This window comes from Ascaphus truei, chromosome 1 (genome assembly GCF_040206685.1).
Source record: "Ascaphus truei isolate aAscTru1 chromosome 1, aAscTru1.hap1, whole genome shotgun sequence".
Taxonomy (NCBI): Eukaryota; Metazoa; Chordata; class Amphibia; order Anura; family Ascaphidae; genus Ascaphus; species Ascaphus truei.
The window spans coordinates 83982613-84001765 of NC_134483.1; the positions used below are offsets into that span (position 1 = coordinate 83982613).

Here is a 19153-nt window from a genome sequence, read left to right on the forward strand (position 1 = left end):
TAATTATATCACTATACATATTTATAACTTGACTTGTGTGTTTAAGCGCCTTCACCAATCACTTTTGGATATTTGCACTTAATATTTAGAACCAGGATATATCTCCTGAACAAAGCATCAGATTTTTTTAAAAATATGCTAAAAACTGCTGATTTAAGAAGGGCTAAACTTTGGCACTTTCGGCCTCGTCCAGGGTGAAGCTGAGTGTGCATGCACGCTCGTGCTCTGCGCAGTCAAACACATTGCGACAATGTGTTGTCCTGAGTGCACGCGCATGTCCCCGTGAGCACTCCGCGCTCAGCTGCTTGCCCTGGTCACGTGCACGGATGAGCCAATGAGGGCGAACCGCTCACGTGATGTCACCCACCCCCCCCCGCACACGTGACTACATTGGACACTAATCACCCCTGCTCTCACGGCACGACGCTCGAGCGAGAGCACGCTCGCTCTCAGCCTGGACGAGGCCTTAGTAACTCAGGCCGCAGATGTTCCAACACATAGTTCCAGAGCAGAGTTGCGATATCATTTGTGATTTAATGACTGGAGGAATAATGGCTTTGGTTTAAAAATGCTTATGAAACATGGGCCTTGCTATAAAAACAAGCTATTCAACTCACTAACATTTGAAATACTGGCGTTTTTACATTTTATATTCTGATATACATATAGTTCTAGACATACAACTCGCACATTAGCTCTCATTAATTTTCTAGTCAGTTACTGGTTTTGACTTTTTTTTCTCTCTCTCAATCACTTGCCTTCTTGACAGATTAAAAATAGTACTCTCGTAATAAAATGGCATTTGTTAGCCTTGAAATCCTAAATTTCACAAACAGTATTTCAGTCCCTAGAGATTGACGGGCCGGAAAACGGGTGATCTCTGTTACAATATATGCAGTTTTGATCATTAAATCTCCAAAAGTCCTAAATTAATACAAAAAAAAAAGTATGTACAGTAAATCCTTAGATGAAAGGAGAAGAGTGTGGTTTCATTTTAACAAGGGTTCCTGTGACACCTGATTTTCTGATGTAATTTATGCCTTGGTTGTTTGTTGAACAAAAACTACAAATTTACAGCTTCCTTGTGCAACAGCCATTTTTGCAACTTGGAACCTACAAAATAATCTGCAGATTGCAAAATAATTGCTATATGTCCTAAGAATGATATTCATGAGACACACCAGTCCCCAGCTCAAAACAAGCAAGGTGCCTGATCCCAGACTTCCAATTGTCCACTCGTGGGGTGGATGCATATAGACCCAGTGTCAAAATGTTTATTTTAAATATTAATTTTATGTGTGCCTGTATGTATCCTCTATGTCTTGATTGCTACACACCTGCTTGCAAATTTTAAAATGAGATTTGAGTTATTGCATCATAAACATTGAGTAATTTATGCAAAGTATATTGGAAGTGGTACACCGCCACTAACAATGTAGCAGAAGTGTGCGAGACACGTAACTGCATTTCTAAACATTCACGTTTGAAGCCAATATGTATCATGCCCATTATTTTTTATAAGGTGCTAGGTATATTAACTAAATGGTGCTATTTCATAAGACACCTACCGACGTTACAAGGCACTTTGTCCCATTCACTTATATAGTCTGTAAGGTGTCTTATGGCAAAGTAACACTTTGTAAATATGAACCTAACTCTTGCTATATACACTCAAAGCCCTTATAAAAATGGACGCAATGGGAGTTCTTGTGCATATCTATTCTGTATATTTGATACTAAACACGTGTATAGTTTCACTTGAGACCATAACGATGGCACAATTTAACACTATATGCAATACATCAAAATTATCCGCAGTAACTACTGTCTTAGTTAAGATGTATAAGGTATTGTCTCTGTATTCTCTCCCGTGGCCACCCAAGACAGTTACAATATTGTAAAAAGTCTATTTACAGGACCTTGAGAATTACCAGAGATACTTGTACCACAGGTTGGGAACCACTGTCATACAATAGGTATTTATATCATCATATCTGCTGCTCTTTAATATTATTATGTTATTGTTCTCGTATACAGAAATAGTTTTATATGAATTTAGCATACAATGCAATTTGTTGCATTCCCTTCTGGCAGTGAAAGGGTTAACCCATCTCAGACGCTACTACTAATTGATGCAGTGGAAAATAAAACCATGAAGGCATTTATCAAACTCTGCAAAACGTGTATAAGAACAGTGCCAAAATGGACCTGTTATAACCGAGGGACACCGGCTTTGAAACTAGTGATTTATAAATATGAGGCTATATTGCAGTAAGACTTTGATAATAAACTCCCATAAAATCAGCCGGGACTGTGTGAGTTTTACAATCGAGTCAGGTAACGAATGTGAGAGGCCAATGATCTGCAAACTCCATTAATAGATAAATGGTTAATTAATTTGCCTGTTTGAGAACATTATTATAATAAAAGAAATCACACTGCTAAGCCCCATCACTGAAAGTGCTATCTCTGTCTCCCCTCACACTATTCTATATGTATATAGTGCGCCTACAATTAGTTATAATTAAATAATTGTCTAAGAACAATCATGTGGGAGAAGGGTGTTACAAAGAAGCCAATCAGCAGAGGAGTCTGGGATATTTAAAGCACATGGTGGCTAAAGCATTAGTTATTGCTGAGCTGCACGGTTTGGGCCTTTCTGAGCGGTAGAAGTAGTTAGCAATTATGACTGCTGTTACAACCAGGGTAATTGCTTGTAGTTTAGCACTGTCTTGGTGAATGGGTTATCTGGTAGATTATATGGCTAACAGACTTTAAAGCAGAGCCTGAAAAGGTTTGTTTCATGTATTAGAGCAGCGGTGTGCAAACTGTGGGGCGCGACCCCCATGGGGGTGCGAGACTGCCGGCGGGGGGGCCAGGGGTTTACAGAGGCCCCGCGTGCTTCCCGCAGGCACTTAAATTAAGTGCTGGGGGAGCTGCAGGGCCTCTGTAAACCTTTACTTACCTAGGCTCCGGCGGCTTCCTTCCTGCATCGACATGGCAACACGGCGTCAAAATGACGCCGCAAGGTCATGTGACGTCACGTTGCTATGGCAACGTGACGTCATGATGCCGGAGCTCAGGTTAGGGGGGGTGCGGGAGTGAGGGGACCGCCGGCAGGGGGGCGCAGGGGAAAAAGTTTGCGCCCCTCTGTATTAGAGGCTCAGACTACACTTGTAGAGGGTCTCAATTTGTCCCGATCATTTATTTAATTTAAAATGTCATGTAATCTCTGCTAGTAAATGGCATATCTAAAACCATGGAAAACTCAGTCTGGCTTCAATGTGGATTATTTGTATTGTACAGCATGTAATAGCACAGATGGACAAGTTGGTGGTTCAAACATTTACTAGGGGTTGGGTTTCAGTTGGTGAGTTTAGTGTATCTACAGAACTTGACGTAAACTGATTTATTAGTCTGACCAGGATGTTACCTTAGACCAGGAGTGCTAAGCTCCAGCCCTCAAGACACACCCCACCTTCCCTAAACAGGTCAGGTTTTTAGGATAACCCTGTTTCAGCACAAGTGTATTGGACTGAGCCACCTGTGCTGAAGCTGGTGTATCCTGTAATATGACCTGTTTCTGTGGGGAAGGGGGAGAGTCTTGAGGACAGGAGTTGAGCACCATTCCCTCTTACACTGCTTTATTGCATTTGTGTTGCATAAGGCATTTTTATTTTGCAAATCTTGTGTATTTTCAGAGTATGATGTGCAGGTCTGAGAACAGCATGGAGCCAGCCATGGCTGTGCAGAAAGCTGTGGTGTCCAGACCTGGCCTGAGGCCCAGAGCTGCCTTGGGGAACATCGGGAACCAAATGGGAAAGACAAAAGCACCTCTGCAAAAGGTCAAAAGGAGCTCTGGTAACTAGTTATTAAAATAGGTCTAATTCTGGCAAACTGCTACTTATATTCTTATCTTTTTGTTTTTAAGGAAAACAAAGCTGCATTGAAACCCCCTGGAAAAAGATCAAAACAACCCACTGTGATGGTGAAAGAAGTTAAGGAACAGGTATGTGTCATTGAGCTGCATTCTACCAACCAGAGAAATTAAGATTTAATTGGCTTTTGGGGTATGTTTGTGAGCTGATTCCTATCAATTGAGAGAGAAATGATGATCTAACTATTTTGTAAATCTGAGTTGATTAGCCAAACCCCTCCCTTAAGTGTTAGTCAAATGCATGTGAATAGGGTACTTAAGTCACTGTAGCATGGCTGTGTAACATCAAAAGCGTCACATCATAAGTGTCTACAAGAGTTAATTTTGGAGGTGAAGATCTGGACTCTGCATTACAACTTTGCCACTGTGAGACATTAACTTTTAACATCTGTGATTTATTTGTACACTTTTATCCTCCAGTACCTTGGAACTTTCTCCCCCTGCATCTCACTATACCCTCCCTATTTCTTTTTCTGTTTACTGTTTCCTCAATCCTTTGTGAGCATTTCTGTTCTCTACAACATCTCCACTCCCCACCGCATCATTATTTATACACCTCTCTCCCAACAAATTCTTTACCCCTCAATAAAAAAACACCCACACAAATCCTCTATTTACACCCTCTATCTACTCTTTCCTGCTGCTGGGGATCTTCCCTAAGCCTGAAGCCAGACATGCATACCTGATCTCACTCATGCCTCCCTGCCACCTCTTCCCCTGTAAATGGTGTTAACCTTTTCATTTAACACTGACCTTCCTTAAATTTTACCCCACAAATCAAGCATCCCAATAGCCTGCCCTCATGGCTAATGTCCCACACTCAGTCACTCCTATCACCCATTGTGACCAAGCACTGCCATCTACAGCACTTACTCCCTCACCTGCTGTCTCTGTAAGTTTCCAATTAAACCTCTTAGATTGTAAGCTCTTCGGGGCAGGGATTTCCTTTCCTATTGTCTGATTTTGCTGCACTTATTGTATAATTTCCTGTACTGTATTCTTTGTGAAGCGCTGAGTACACTTTTGGCGCTATATAAATAGAGACATACAATATAATAAAGGAAGCTGTAAAGGTTCTGTATGACTATCAAAACCTTTTAGCTAGAACTGGGGTAATACAGGTGTGTGAAATAAGCACTGACTGCAAGAAAAATGAGTGTTTTTAAGTTTGCAAATTTCTTTTTCCATTGTCAGTCATATTATCCCTAGAAGCTATGCTCTTTAGCAGTGGCTGAATGCCATATGGATGTTATACACTGTGCTGTATATGTCCTTTTCAGACTTGTGGTGTAATCTACTTTCAGTAAAGTATCTCTGCCACCTGTCTGGGGTGCTCCATGAATGAATTGGTGTATTGATCTTGCAGCTATCGCTGACTCTTAATGCTATGGGCTCTGATGCCCTACAATTAAGACCTCATAGAAGTTCTTACTTTAAAACGTTTTTTTTCCTTCTGATTTATAAACTTCTCATACTAGTAACAAAATAGTTGGCACGGTCAGATGTGTCTTTCATACACTTGATCGCCTGATAATGCTTTGTCCATTTGTATGCCTGTAGACTTTATTCCTACAATGGTCACTGGGTCTCCTTGAGTGATTTCGCAAATGCTTGAAGAGGAATTGGTGTTGACTAGGGCTGCTAACCTGAAAACAGAGCACCCTTAATAGTGTAAAATGGTTTAAATGGCATGGTGCTTGAAATAAAGCCCTACAAAAGGCAATGGTTATATGTATTTGAGGCTAAGCAGAAATGGGGTATTCAGGGCTCCAACATTTTCAGAGTATGTAGTCCGTGGTGGAAGTGTTCAGGAATGTTGCCTGTCAGTGGTGGGAGCACCTGGATGGGTCCATGTCTGGTCACACCCATAATCGGCACCTCTATTGTAGTCTATCACCACCTAGAATGCAGCAGCTCACAGGAGTCTGAACTTCTTAGAAGCTTTGTCTTTAAAAAATAATAATAATGCATGTGCTGGGGACTAAGATATAGATATATATTCCCAGTTGGGACCATATCCAGTAGTGTATGAAAATGGTAAAACTGCTGTTGTGGCCACCTTTCTGCTTTCAGCCAGTCCCAGCCTCTCCCAGCCCCATGGAGACCTCTGGCTGTCTTCCAGAGGAAGAACTGTCCCAGGCTTTCTCCAATGTCCTGATTCAGGTGAAGGATGTGGATGCAGATGATGCCGACAACCCCATGCTGTGCAGCGACTATGTGAAGGACATATACAGCTATTTGAGACGCCTGGAGGTTTGTGTGAACATTCAATTCATACATGTTGCAATGCGTGATCGTTAATAAACATGACATGTTGCCTGCATTGTAAACTGTAATAACCAATGTGACCAAATACTTGGTAAGCACAATTTCTTAACATTGCCAAAGCTCTCTAACTGGTAAACATACTGTTGCTCATGCTCCTTAATGCATGTAGTATAAACGGTTAATGTTGCATGTCAGTATGCTTATATACAGTTCTGTGCTACTGAAACATGCTTAATGGGTGACATGCCCCTGAAACCATTAGTGACTGGGTGACTTCAATGTGTTTTGGGTTTAGTTAACAAAACCAACCTTTTTAGCAATATAATTGCTTTGAACATGAAATATCACAAGTTCTAGAGATGATTCAATAGCTGTAGCTTGCAAGAGATGATTAACTATATTGAGCTACAGTAGCACCAAATATTTATATTCTGGCACATGAAATATATTGATATTGCATTAAATCCTTAATCCCATTCCCCAAGTTTGTGTGGGTGTTTTGTTTTTTTTTGTTTTTTTTTGTATTTGTGTAATTGTGTTTTTTTTTAAATGCAATCTTGCAGGCAGAACAAGCAGTCAGGCTAAACTACCTAGAAGGACAAGAAGTTACTGGCCACATGAGAGCCATACTCATAGACTGGCTTGTTCTGGTCCAGATTCGATTCAAGCTGCTGCAGGAGACCTTGTTCATGACAGTGGCTATTCTGGATCGGTTTCTGCAGGTGAGAGCATGGAACCTTGTATGCAGGGCCGCTGACAAATTAAAGGTTCAGGGCCCCTCCTGTTCTCTTCCCCCGCAGTGTACTGTTGCTCCCTGGGGGGAGAAGCACAAGATGAGACCTGCTGTAGGGTGCCTGTCAGGGGAACTTCTCTCCCACTATCTTACAGTCTTAATGATTCACTAATGGATAATGTTCTCCAAATTCAAACCACTTTTAAAACCGGATAAAGTACTCATCAAAATGAAACATTTTAAAATAACAATCAAAAAAAATCCTGTCTAAATAAATAAATAAATAAATTGGCCTTGCAGGCTAAATTCTATACTGTGATCTGAGCACTGTACAAGCCTGTGTGCCGCTATACTCCTGATATTCTTGTTATGAGATTTTATCAATTGAGCATAATTAAAGGTTCATTTATTTTTTCTTTGTAATATCAGTGTTTATTTTTATTATACAAAAAAACGTTTTGAGTTAAGAGGCATTAAATGCCCCCTGAAAGTGCTGCATTCAAATAATTCTTGTTAAAGCATCTTTTAATCACTGGACACAGTCCCAATAAACAATAATAAAAAAAATAAGGCAGCAAACAGAACTCCTAGATTGTATTGTATGTCTTTATTTATATATTGCCATTAATGTACATAGCGCTTCACAGCAGTAATATGTGACCATCATAGATAACAAATCTAAGATGTAGGTCAAGAACTAAATGGAATTTTAGTGGTTGAGCTGCTACAAGAAAAACCTGTAGGAATGGTGTGTGGGTTTTCTCACCCCCCCCCCCCCCCCATCATTTATCCTTTTTACTGAAAGTGGTACTATGTTGATGGCTAAGTGTAAGCCATAATATGGTTTAGACCAGGGGTGCACACACTTTTCTGTTTGTGCTCTCCCCCTTGCTCACGGCCCCCTTCCCTTACTGGCTCTGAGCTTTGACACCGCATTGTCATGGTGACATGTCGCCAAAGAGGCAGCTCGGACCAGGTAAGAGATTTAGAGACCTCCCCGGCATTTAATTTAAATCCCTTGGGGGAAGAGCACGGGACCTCTAACCACTGTGCCCTCCTGACGCTTAATTTCCATTTATTGGTTTTAACGGTAGGTGCAAAATCTGGTATTTTTAAAACCAGAATTCATTCATCACCCCACCCCCCCAAGAATAGTTTGTGGACTTCCCAAGCATTTCTATTCAGTATGTTAGTTCTTCAATGTTTGAATACAGATTTGTGGCTCTTTACAGGAACATCCTGTGCCCAAGAAGCTGTTGCAGCTGGTGGGCGTGACCTCCATGTTCATTGCATGTAAATATGAGGAGATGTATCCACCAGAGATCGATGACTTTGCCTTTGTGACTGATCACTCTTGCACCACGGCCCAGATCCGAAACATGGAAATGCAGATCCTGAGAGTGCTCGGCTTTGCTATTGGGAGACCCTTACCCCTGCACTTCCTGAGGAGAGCATCCAAAATTGGGGAGGTGAGTTAAGGCCTCATTTATAGTGGGCGCGACAGTGTATGGCGTCGCTCAAGCAATTTCTGCTCTTTGGGTTTGTGCGAAGGAAGTGTGGCTGTGACGTCATGTTTGAGCGGTTAGCCCTCATTGGCTGAACCAAGCACGCAACCCAGCCATCATGCGGCAAAGACAAAATTGTTTGTCTTCTCCAGGGTCGCGCTTCATTGCTCGCACGCTCTATATATAGTTTGCCTCGTAGACAAAGCTTGTTCGTGACGCGCATGCCATCGCTGCCACTAAACGCGGCCCAAGAATACATGCACTGCAGTCTTTATTTATTCAAATATTGTGTTTTTTGGAATATGTACTCATCCTGTCAAGCATTTCTAGTGCCCTTTCCAATATTGTTTAATGGCCATAATATATTTCAACATTAAAATGTTTTCCAGTTTGACTTCCATGTTCCCCTGGAGCCTTAATGGATTACTGGTCATGCTGACTTGTGTGGCTTTTTATTTTTTCCTCTCCCTTAAGCAGTCTAGGTTTGTTCCATTTGCTTTGCCACATTACCTACGGCTCTTTCCTTTTAATCATATCCCTAGACTTGTGCTTACTGGTTTGCTTTTTACTGACTCCAGTACAGTATCACAAGCTGCCAAACAACTAGTTTCTGACTTGTTTTGAGCTGGTTACTGATTCTGAATTGTGAAGATGGTGGTGGTTGCAAATTACAATGTTATAGCTGGTAAAGTGGCTGTTTTTGGTGAATATAGTACAAGCCTTCACAACTTAAATGGCATATTTAACTTTGTGTGGCTCTTCTGAATATGGGTATAGTACCACTAGTCTTTGAAATGGAAGATTACTCCAATCACTTTTTTTGGCTTCCTTTACCATTTTGGCTCCACTTGTAGGTGGACTCTGAACTGCACATCCTAGCCAAGTATCTGATGGAGCTAGTTATGGTTGACTACGATATGGTGCACATTCCTCCATCACAAGTGGCGGCGGCAGCTTTCTGTCTGGCTCTGAAAGTTCTTGGTGCTGGGGAATGGGTGAGGGTTTCTCTTTTTTTTTTTTTTTAATTTATTATATGTATTCAGATTGTTTTTAATGCATTAAATGTGTACTTTAAATTCTGATACCAAATCTATGTAAAGGCTTCCTTATGAGGGCCCTTGAAGGGTGGGTCTTCAGACAAAAGTGTGTGTTCTCTAGCACTGTTCTCTAGCGGTTCAGAAGTAAGTTTCTTACCAAGAGCAGACGTGCACAAATAGATAAGTATTGGGGCCCTGCTTGTGAACTTACAACAGAGGGAATAAAGGGGGGTGGGGGAGGTAGTGGAATCCTTCAAGGTGTTTCTAAATGTCTGATAGCTGGGGTGGTCTGTTGGTATGTGGCAAGGATTTCCAGAGTACAGCATGAAGTCTTGTAGGCAGGAGTGAGGAAGAAAGTTTCATTATCATGGGCAGAATGTAGGGGGCATTTAGGGATATCTGTGGACAAGCAGTCTTGAGGGCTTTAGAATCAAATTTAAAGCTCTAGCTCTGACTTACTGCGGCTATGGGAAGCTGGTGTAGGTGTTTGTGTAATGGAGCAGTGTACCGGTGGGTGAGGTAGCATAATGTGGCACCAGCATTTGGGATAGGTGGACAAGGGAGTGCCAATAACGAGGTTGCAGTAGTTGAGGTGTGATTACGTGAGTGAGTAAAATACTTATTTTAGATGCATGATAAGGGCATATCCTGACAATATTTTGGCAGTGGGGACGGCAGGACTTGGTGAGGCACTGAATATGAGGGAGATAAAATGACTTGGACAACAGGCTTGGGATTTTGAGATGAAGGAGAGTTTGGGTATAGGGGTGGCAGTATAAATGGGATCATTGGCTCTCTGGAAATGCAGAAATGGTTAATGAAACGAGGGGAAGAGGCACATTTGGGTTTCTACATAGAGATGATACTGGGAGACAAACAATTGTATTGCTTCATCAAAAGGTTTTGTGAGAAGTGCAGAGGGCACGGATGGGCTTGTGGGACCCCAACAAAAAAAATGGAAGACACCAGAGAAGGAAACACTGGATGAGTGTTTTGTATAGGTAGGATGTGAACCAGGGAGGGCTAAGTCACAGGCCAATGGAGTGGAGATAAACCGTATCAAAGGCAGTAGAGATCTAGGATTGCAGGTCACACTTTGACTTGACTGTGAGTAGGTCATTAGCCACTTTTGTTGGTGCTGTCTCCATGGCATGTAAAGGGCAGAAACCAGATTACAAAGTCAAGGAGGGAGCTGGAGGAGAAAGTGAGTGAAGCAGTTCTGAAACAAGTAGCTTGGGGAGAAGAGGGCAGTAGTCATAGAGGGAGACTGGGTCAAGTGTTTAGAATGGATTTGAGCATGTTTAAAAGATGTGGGGCTCAGTGCATCAAAGGGAGTGGAGATGTGAGTGAATAGGATCAAGGGGCAGATTGTAGGGGGAGAGGAGCGCTAAGGTTTGATTTGGGTGGTAGGTGGTGCTTGCTATGAAGAAATGTCTGTGGTAGGTGGCAAGGTCTCAATTTGTTAGGATAAAAAAGGAGGTTTGGCAGAGAAGGGAGTAGCAAATAGATGTAGATGGTTGGACAGTTTGTATAAGTGAAAGGAAAGGGCATGCATTTATAGTGGATGAAATCTATCAGGATTCCCTTCAGTAATGTTCCCCAGTGTGCGATTTTTGAAACCTGACAGGGTTTTGCTAATGCTGAGCAGGTTTTATAACTTGTATCTCATTCTTGGTACTGCCAACGTTTTCCGATCCAGGTAAATTAATGGGACTAAAACCTCACCAGCTCAATAATGTAATTGCATCCCATGTTCTAAAGGCCTTGTATGCTTCAGTTAGTTACAAAAATCAAGCGACAAGTACATTTAACCTCAGGGCCTGAGTTAACCTGTTGGTATCTTGCACCCAGGGAGGATATCCTTTTAGTTAGACTATGGTGTGCCTTCACCTACAAGGGGCCGAGTGTACAGGTATGGTACTCCATGGTTCCCCTACAGGAATACACCTGATACAGAATAGATAATAGTACTTGGAATGCAGACCACATAGTTTTCTCTTAACCATGATATGAACTTCTTAGCAGAGGTGATTATGTAATAATGACATGCATATATTTAGTAGTTCCCGATTACATCTAACAATATAACCATTTCTGTAACCCGACACTGTTTAGAACATAGTCCAGTAACGCCACAGATGAGGTTAATGGTTATGGGGTGGTAATAGTACACTAAAACTAGTGTGAAGAACCAGCTTACCATTGCAGGCTTGATGTGTTAAAGTACAATTGTACATTCTAAAACATTCATACCAAAACTGGGGGTGTAGCAGAGATTCCATCGTGCAATCCTACTGAGTATAGGGGCCTGAGTGATGGAAAAGGTTACCTAGCTAGTGCTGTTTACACTGCCCAATGGTTCTGGTTTCTGTCACAACCTTGTATGATGGCATCCACTCTACTCCGTCTCATCGTTGGTGGCATTCAAGGGGGAATTCGCAGGCATGGTAGTCGACCTATGGTCAGGGGAGAAGTCTTTCTGGAATCCTTGTGGCTCATATCTAAAAATATTTCCTCCCCTTCTGCAGCCTGCATGTGGACATTCCCAAAATCTCTCCCCCAGAATTCCATCCTCAACGCCATTGGGTTCTAAGACCCATTTTCTCCTCTTTTGAGTTGGCACTGTGCTGTATGCAAAACATTCAAGTACATATACGGATGTATTTAGCAGCAGCTGCAGTTGGTGAACCACGAACAGTTGAGCATTCATGGCAGGGGGATTGTCCATCAGGATTAACACAACAGGCATCCCTGCTTCTGAATGACTCCCATGTTGGGAATCCTACTGGCTGCATCATTCTGTAAGATGTGCATTGCGAGTGGACAGAATCCGTCACTCCCTGCGTTTCTAACAGGTGATCACGTGGCTTTTCTGTTAACACCATATTGAAGCGGGGTCTCCAGAGCTGAACTGCATAGATTTCATCCTCTGGGATCCCCTGCTTGGAGTATGGGGTGCCAGTATCTCGGCCATGTTTAAATTCTCACGTGACTGAGACGTTTAAAGAATGCAGAGATACTAGGGCCTGTAACTCTGGAAGCATGGGTTCCCTGAGGCTGAAATGTGGTTCAGTTCTGGAGACTCCCTGCTTCAATACTGTGATTTTTAAAATAAAAGTTGCATGATCGCCTGTTTATAGGTGCACAGGAAGAATGAATGATTCAGTCTACTCAATGCGCATCTTAGACTGATGCAGCTGGGTAGGATTCACACAGCAGGCATCTTAAAAGGCTGGGATAAGAATGTTAATATAACCAAAGTGGGCAGGATTGTTTAATTTAAATATATATAACTATTCATCCCATGGGCAATACAAAGGACTCAGGGCCATCCCTTAAGGTTAGAGGAAAGGAAATTTCACCAGCAACAAAGGAAAGGGTTCTTTACAGTAAGGGCAGTTAAAATGTGGAATTCATTACCCATGGAGACTGTGATGGCAGATACAATAGATTTGTTCAAAAAAAGGTTGGACATATTTTTAGATGGGAAAGCTATACAGGGATATACCAAATAAGTATACATGGGAAGGATGTTGATCCAGGGATTAATCCGATTGCCAATTCTTGGAGTCAGGAAGGAATTAATTTTTCCCCTTTTTAATGGGGTTTTTTGTTTGCCTTCCTCTGGATCAATAAGTATGTATAGATATAGGATAAATTATCTGATGTTTAAATTTAGCATAGGTTGAACTTGATGGACGTACGTCTTTTTTCAACCTCCTCTACTATGTAACTATATATCATTGGGTTCTCCTGGAAATGCAGACTGGAGCTGCAACTAAACAAATGGCATCTCCTGGAGCTAAAAAAGTAGCTGCCCTTTACCTCCTATCCTAAAGGATGGTAGATCATTACTCTTAATGCAAGTGATTCATTAACTAATCTTGTGGAGTTTTAGTTTAACTCTTCCCCACCTGCCCTCCCCAGACTCCTACTCTTCAGCATTACATGGCTTACACAGAAGTCTCCCTTATTCCAGTCATGCAGCACATTGCTAAGAATGTTACAAGGGTGAATCAAGGACTCTCGAAGCACATGGTAAGGAACTGACAATTATGCCTTTTAACTTAATCAGGCAACCTTGGTTATATTTACTTTCCAAGTAACCATTTTGGAATCTTGTACATTTAGCAGATTCATTTTTGTACAAACCATACATGTAAAATCATATACTTGACATGAACTGAAGAACAAATGACATGTAGGGACTCCCTCTGCATTATTGGCTTATCGCGTAGGTTTCTCATGACAGTGCATTAAGTCACCTTCCAAGAGCATCTATCAATTGTTGGATGGGAGGGAACCATCTAGACTGGGTCTAGAATTTTACAAACTTGCTTTACTTGCAGTCTGCTAGTAGAACATAAAATCACCTCTACAGATGGGCAAATTTAAAAAAAAAAACCCATCCAAGGACTACAATCCATTGAAGGATTTTACCGAACAAATCTGTGGATTTGGCAAACCACTGGTGGATTTTAAGAATCCAATACATGAATTCTGAAGTCCAGATTGGGTTCTTAAAATCCACTAGTGGTTTGCTAAATAAAAGGATTGGTAAAATCATCTAACAGATTGCAGAATCCAGATTGTATTGTATCAAATGGTGGTTTTGGATTAATCCGCACAGATTGTTAGTTTCAATCAGTCACCAGATTTTGAATGGAAACCTCGTGAAATGCCACAAACCGTATTTTGAACATTTAACCCATCTCTATTCCCCTCTCCATTGAGGTGTTTGTTTTGGTTATCCAATACCACATTGACTTTCCTTTTCCAGAGCAGGGGATTTGAAACCATTCCGAAGTTCTAGTCACACAATGCATGCCCTACATGTATTTGATTCAGAACTTTGGGGAGCGCAGATGTCACCATGAAATGAAAATAAAGACTACATAGTGTAATCAATTCCCAATTATTCTTAATCTAGGATATCAGCCAAATGCAGGATGTATTAAAGCCTTCCCCACTATAAATGTGGTGTAGATGATAGAGATGAGGTATTTCTTCTGTCTGATTTAGTGTGCGTGGTCACTGGGTGAGGTGTCCTCGATAGGAGAAATTATACAAATAGTGCAATTCTGTATTAAATCACATCTATATTGGTCACAGTATCGCACTTACATAAATCACAGAAGTGTAGGCACATCTTAATATATAAAATCGAATGGTTAGTGAGGTTAGTGCTATCTGCGGTGAATCTGATTGGTCCGTGACTCTCATTGGCCAAGAGGTACGCCCCACTGTGACATCACCTCCTTCACTCTCACACACTTGCAGTCACACCACACGCCCAGAACCTCTGAGGACTCCTTGGTAAGTTGACATATCACACTGTCACCCCCCACACTCACACACAACCCTGTACACACAGTCACCCCCTCACACTCACACACTCAGTGTCACACTCAACACTGTACACACACTCACACACTGTCACCCCTGTGTACACACACATTCACACTCACCCCTGTCAAACAACCTGTACACACACACACACACTGTCAGGCCTGTGTACACACACACACACACTCTCACCCCTGTGTACACACACATCTTACATATTCCACACATTCACACTCACCCATTACCTTTATTGTCCCTGTGCACATCATCTTTTTTCATCCCGCTCTCTGGCCACATGCCCGTCTAAACCGCTCATATATGCCCGCCGCCGCGCACATTACACCGGCCGCTCTCTGGCCACATGCCCGTCTAAACCGCTCATATATGCCCGCCGCCGCGCACATTACACCGCCCGCACGCGTCCATTACCTTTATTGTCCCTGTGCACATCATCTCTTGCCGCCGCACACATTACACCGGCCGCTCTCTGGCCACATGCCCGTCTAAACCGCTCATATATGCCCGCCGCGCACATTACACCGCCCGCACGCGTCCATTACCTTTATTGTCCCTGTGCACACGCGCGCACATTACACCCCCTCCGCTCACCTCTCCCGGCGCTCCCCTCATCTCCATCCCCGGCGGAGGAACAGGCAGCGGACCCCCTTCCTCCCTCGCGGCGCCTAAGATAGCGGCGCAACCGGAAGGACACCCTTCTTCCCTCGCGGCGCCGAGTGAGAAGATGGCGGCAGCCGGAAGTAGAGGTAGGTGTCGCGTGTGTGTCGCTCTAGGTGACGTGTGTCACTGTGTGTCACTGTGTGACACTGTGTGTGTGACACTGTGTGTGTGTGACACTGTGTGTCCCCCCCCCTGCCTTTCACGCCCCCCCCCTGCCTTTCACGCCCCCCCCGCCTTTCACACCCCCCCTCACGGCCTCCGGGCAACGCCGGGTATATCAGCTAGTAATAATTAAAGATGAGTGGCACGATCGGTAGCGCTCCTCTAACCCGGTCTGCGTCTCTCCGTCCTGTTTGCCGGGTTCCCGATGAGCTGTACGTCACATCCGGTGTTGTGCCACGTCACTTCCGGTGCCTCCGGCGTCGGGATAAGGCCTCATTCAGGGTGCAGGCTTCGGAGGGAGGGCGTGCTGCCGTGGGACACAATGTATTCAAATTGAATACTGGTTGTCAGGGTAGCAGCTGCACTGTCTCCGAAGTACGGAGTTGACGTTGGCTACAGTTTCAATAAACCAATTCGTTTTTTGAAGCTGCAGCAGCATCACTGGGACCTCGGCAGCCAATGAAATCATTCTTGAGAATGATTTCCAGACTGCAACTTGGATCCCTAACCTCAGGTCTGTAGCCCCGCCCCCTCCCCGCCTCCTGAACTCCTGAAGAAAAAGTCTGCTGGGAGGATGAACACACATCGCCCAGCAGACTGCCGCCCGCCCTCCAACTCCTGCCTCCGGCACACTGAACGAGGCCTAGTGCAGACGAATGGGCTGTGCTTCACTTGGAGAAACTGTTCAACGCCGGATGTGACGTACCGCTCACCGGGAACCCGTCAAACAGGATGGAGACGCAGACCGGGTTAGAGGAGCGCTACCGATCGTGCCACTCATCTTTAATTATTATGTGTCTACACTTCTGGGATTTATGTAAGGCCGATACTGTGACCAATATAGATGTGATTTACTACAGAATTACACTATTTGTATAATTTCTCCTATCGAGGACACATCACCCAGTGACCACGCACACTAAATGAGACAAATACCTCATCTCTATCATCTACACCACATTTATAGTGGGAAAGGCTTTAATACATCCTGCAGAAAGGGTGAGTTTTCATTTGGCTGATATCCTAGATTAAGAATAATTGGGAATTGATTACACTGTGTAGTCTTTATTTTCATTTCATGGTGACATCTGAACTCCCCAAAGTTCCGAATCCAGTACACAGAAGAAGAAAATAGAAACCTTTCTTCAAGAGGTTTGAGCAGCATTTCACATCTATCACTTTATTTGTGTTTGAGTTCTTTTCACGAACTAATATCACCAATTGCACTATTGATTATTCATTTTATTCACTTCACTTTGGCACTATTTAACTACCCTAAATAAGGAGTGCCGTAAAGCCACTTTTTTTTTTGTTACTGTCACTACATGTATTTGAGCAGAAGGCTTATGTTAAGATTGTGGGTCTGATAATATAACAACCATATTGTTAAATCTAAATGTGTCTTGTATTTCTAGCTAATCTGAGGCCAGATACCTTTGACACCATTTAAACCCTAAAATAGATTTGGTAAATTACCAAAATTGCAGAAGCATCAGTTGGTTATCAAGACTTGTAATAGGGTGGCCAGACGTGCTCTTGGTGCCTAACAGAACATTGTCCCTCTGGAGGGGGAATCCTGTTTTAGGCAATGTCCTGATGTGGTGTGTTTTTTTTTTTTTTATTCTTTCCTCCAGGCTGTCAAGAACAAATATGCCAGCAGACGACAAATGAAGATTAGCTGCTTGCCACAGTTGACATCAGAGCTCATTGTGACTCTTGCCAAGACAACATCCTGAGTTTTTTAAAGACTACCTATATTTATTTATTTTTACATAATTTTATTTTATGCTCTTAATACTGTCAATGTAATTTAATTGTAATAAAGCACTTACATTTTACTTGTCTTTCCCTTCAACATGCATTGAGCCTTTCTCTTTCTGGCACATTAGATGAATGTGGATTGATTCTCCTAAGTCAGTTCTGGTCACCCCAGAAACTTGCATGAGTGTAGAAAGGGCTACTAAAATCCTGCATGGTGTTAATCACAAGACCACAACAGTTTTTGGAGGGGAGAAGGGAGATCTATTAAAGTTCATCAAAGACTTCAACAAAATACAGGTCAGGATGGGAGAGGGAGTGCCTCAGTGAGTAAAAGACACTGAGTGGCACAGAGTTTGAAGCAGGGGAGCCTGGTTCAATTCAGTGTCGGCTCCTTGTGACCTTGGGCAAGTCACTTTATCTCCCTGTCCCTCAGGCACCAAAAAAAATAGATTGTAAGCTCCACCGGGCAGGGACCTGTGCCTGCAAAATGTCTCCGTAAAGCGCTACGTATAACTAGCAGCGCTATACAAAAACATGCTATTATTATTGCATATTTTCAAGAAATGCTAGAACACGATTACTAAGACTAGTGGCAGGCATAGGGGCAATAGGAAAAAACAAAGTGAATCCCTGTGCTTCTCCCATTGGGATAGCAATAAATGGGGAAATATACATAGTGAAACATAAGTCTGTAAGACAAAAGAGACTTGGTTACATCCTTCGATCAAATAATGCCAAGCCTGCTAACCAAAAAGGCAAGTCTCAGTAGCAGGTCCCTATGCTAAATGCATACAAATTTTCTGTGAAATAACCCCTGCCCTAGTGTATCCTAGAAACAATACTTTTCAATAAATTTGGCAAGAACAGTTCTCAAGTAAGGAATAAATGTCATTACATGTTCTCATGCAAAGATCTAGAGATGTGAGCTAGGGTTGTGAAATATGCAGGTGTTTTTTTTTTTTTTTATACAAACATTCCTTCACATGCTTAATATGGCATGCGCATGGTAATGCGACTTGTACATATGACCTACAGTAAAGCTTGATAAATGTGCCAATTTGACTAAAATGCTCTACTTAATGAATTGGTTGTTTCACATTCTTTATGTAACATGGCTTTTCCTTCCTGGATGTATTGGTAAAATGTAAATAGTGTATAACCCCAATGCATTATCCAGTGCAGTGTTTTCAGGTAGCACAAGGAGATGAGAGGATGCAAAGTACAAGGCAGGCTTTGAAAACCCTAGTTTAAAAATACACAAAAAAATACATTTCAGGACATTTTACCTGTTACATTTTTAATTTTTATATATATATATATATATATATATATATATATATATATATATATATATATATATATATATATATATATATATATATATATATATATATATATATTAGTGAATACAAGTATGTAATCACCCAAAAGTGGTTCTTTGGGTGCATTGAACAGTGTTCTGAAAAGGCATATATAAAATGTAAGATTTACTTGCAGTGGGGGGGAGAGAAAGCATTTGAATAGAGTAGAAACATTACTAGAATTGGACCTTGGAGAAGAGGTGGGGGTCATCTAGTAATTGTATATGATCCAATCCGCATAGATTATAATTCATATATTAGCTGATGTAATGCAACGCGGCGGTATACAACCAGTTTCTACGAGGGTAGGGGCGGTTCATCACGTGCCTCTGCAGTCGTCAACGCGATGATGTCATGACCATTTG

At 42.2% G+C, this 19153-nt stretch overlaps 1 protein-coding gene across 2 annotated transcripts; it reads left to right on the forward strand.

The window, feature by feature from the left end:
* Window positions 1-167: 167 nt before the first annotated feature.
* Window positions 168-17504, forward strand: LOC142489551 (G2/mitotic-specific cyclin-B1-like). Of its 2 annotated transcripts, XM_075590545.1 has the most exons (9): window positions 168-1976; window positions 3702-3845; window positions 3932-4009; window positions 6011-6190; window positions 6769-6927; window positions 8171-8407; window positions 9298-9438; window positions 13408-13518; window positions 17301-17504. In XM_075590545.1, exons 2-9 carry the CDS (start codon window positions 3705-3707, stop codon window positions 17400-17402), a joined length of 1149 nt encoding a protein of 382 aa, XP_075446660.1. In that variant the 5' UTR covers window positions 168-1976; window positions 3702-3704; the 3' UTR covers window positions 17403-17504. The 2 variants fall into 2 exon arrangements, with proteins under 2 accessions (XP_075446660.1, XP_075446669.1); XM_075590554.1 differs by lacking the exons at window positions 168-1976; window positions 9298-9438 and having other exon boundaries at window positions 3124-3845.
* Window positions 17505-19153: the final 1649 nt, after the last annotated feature.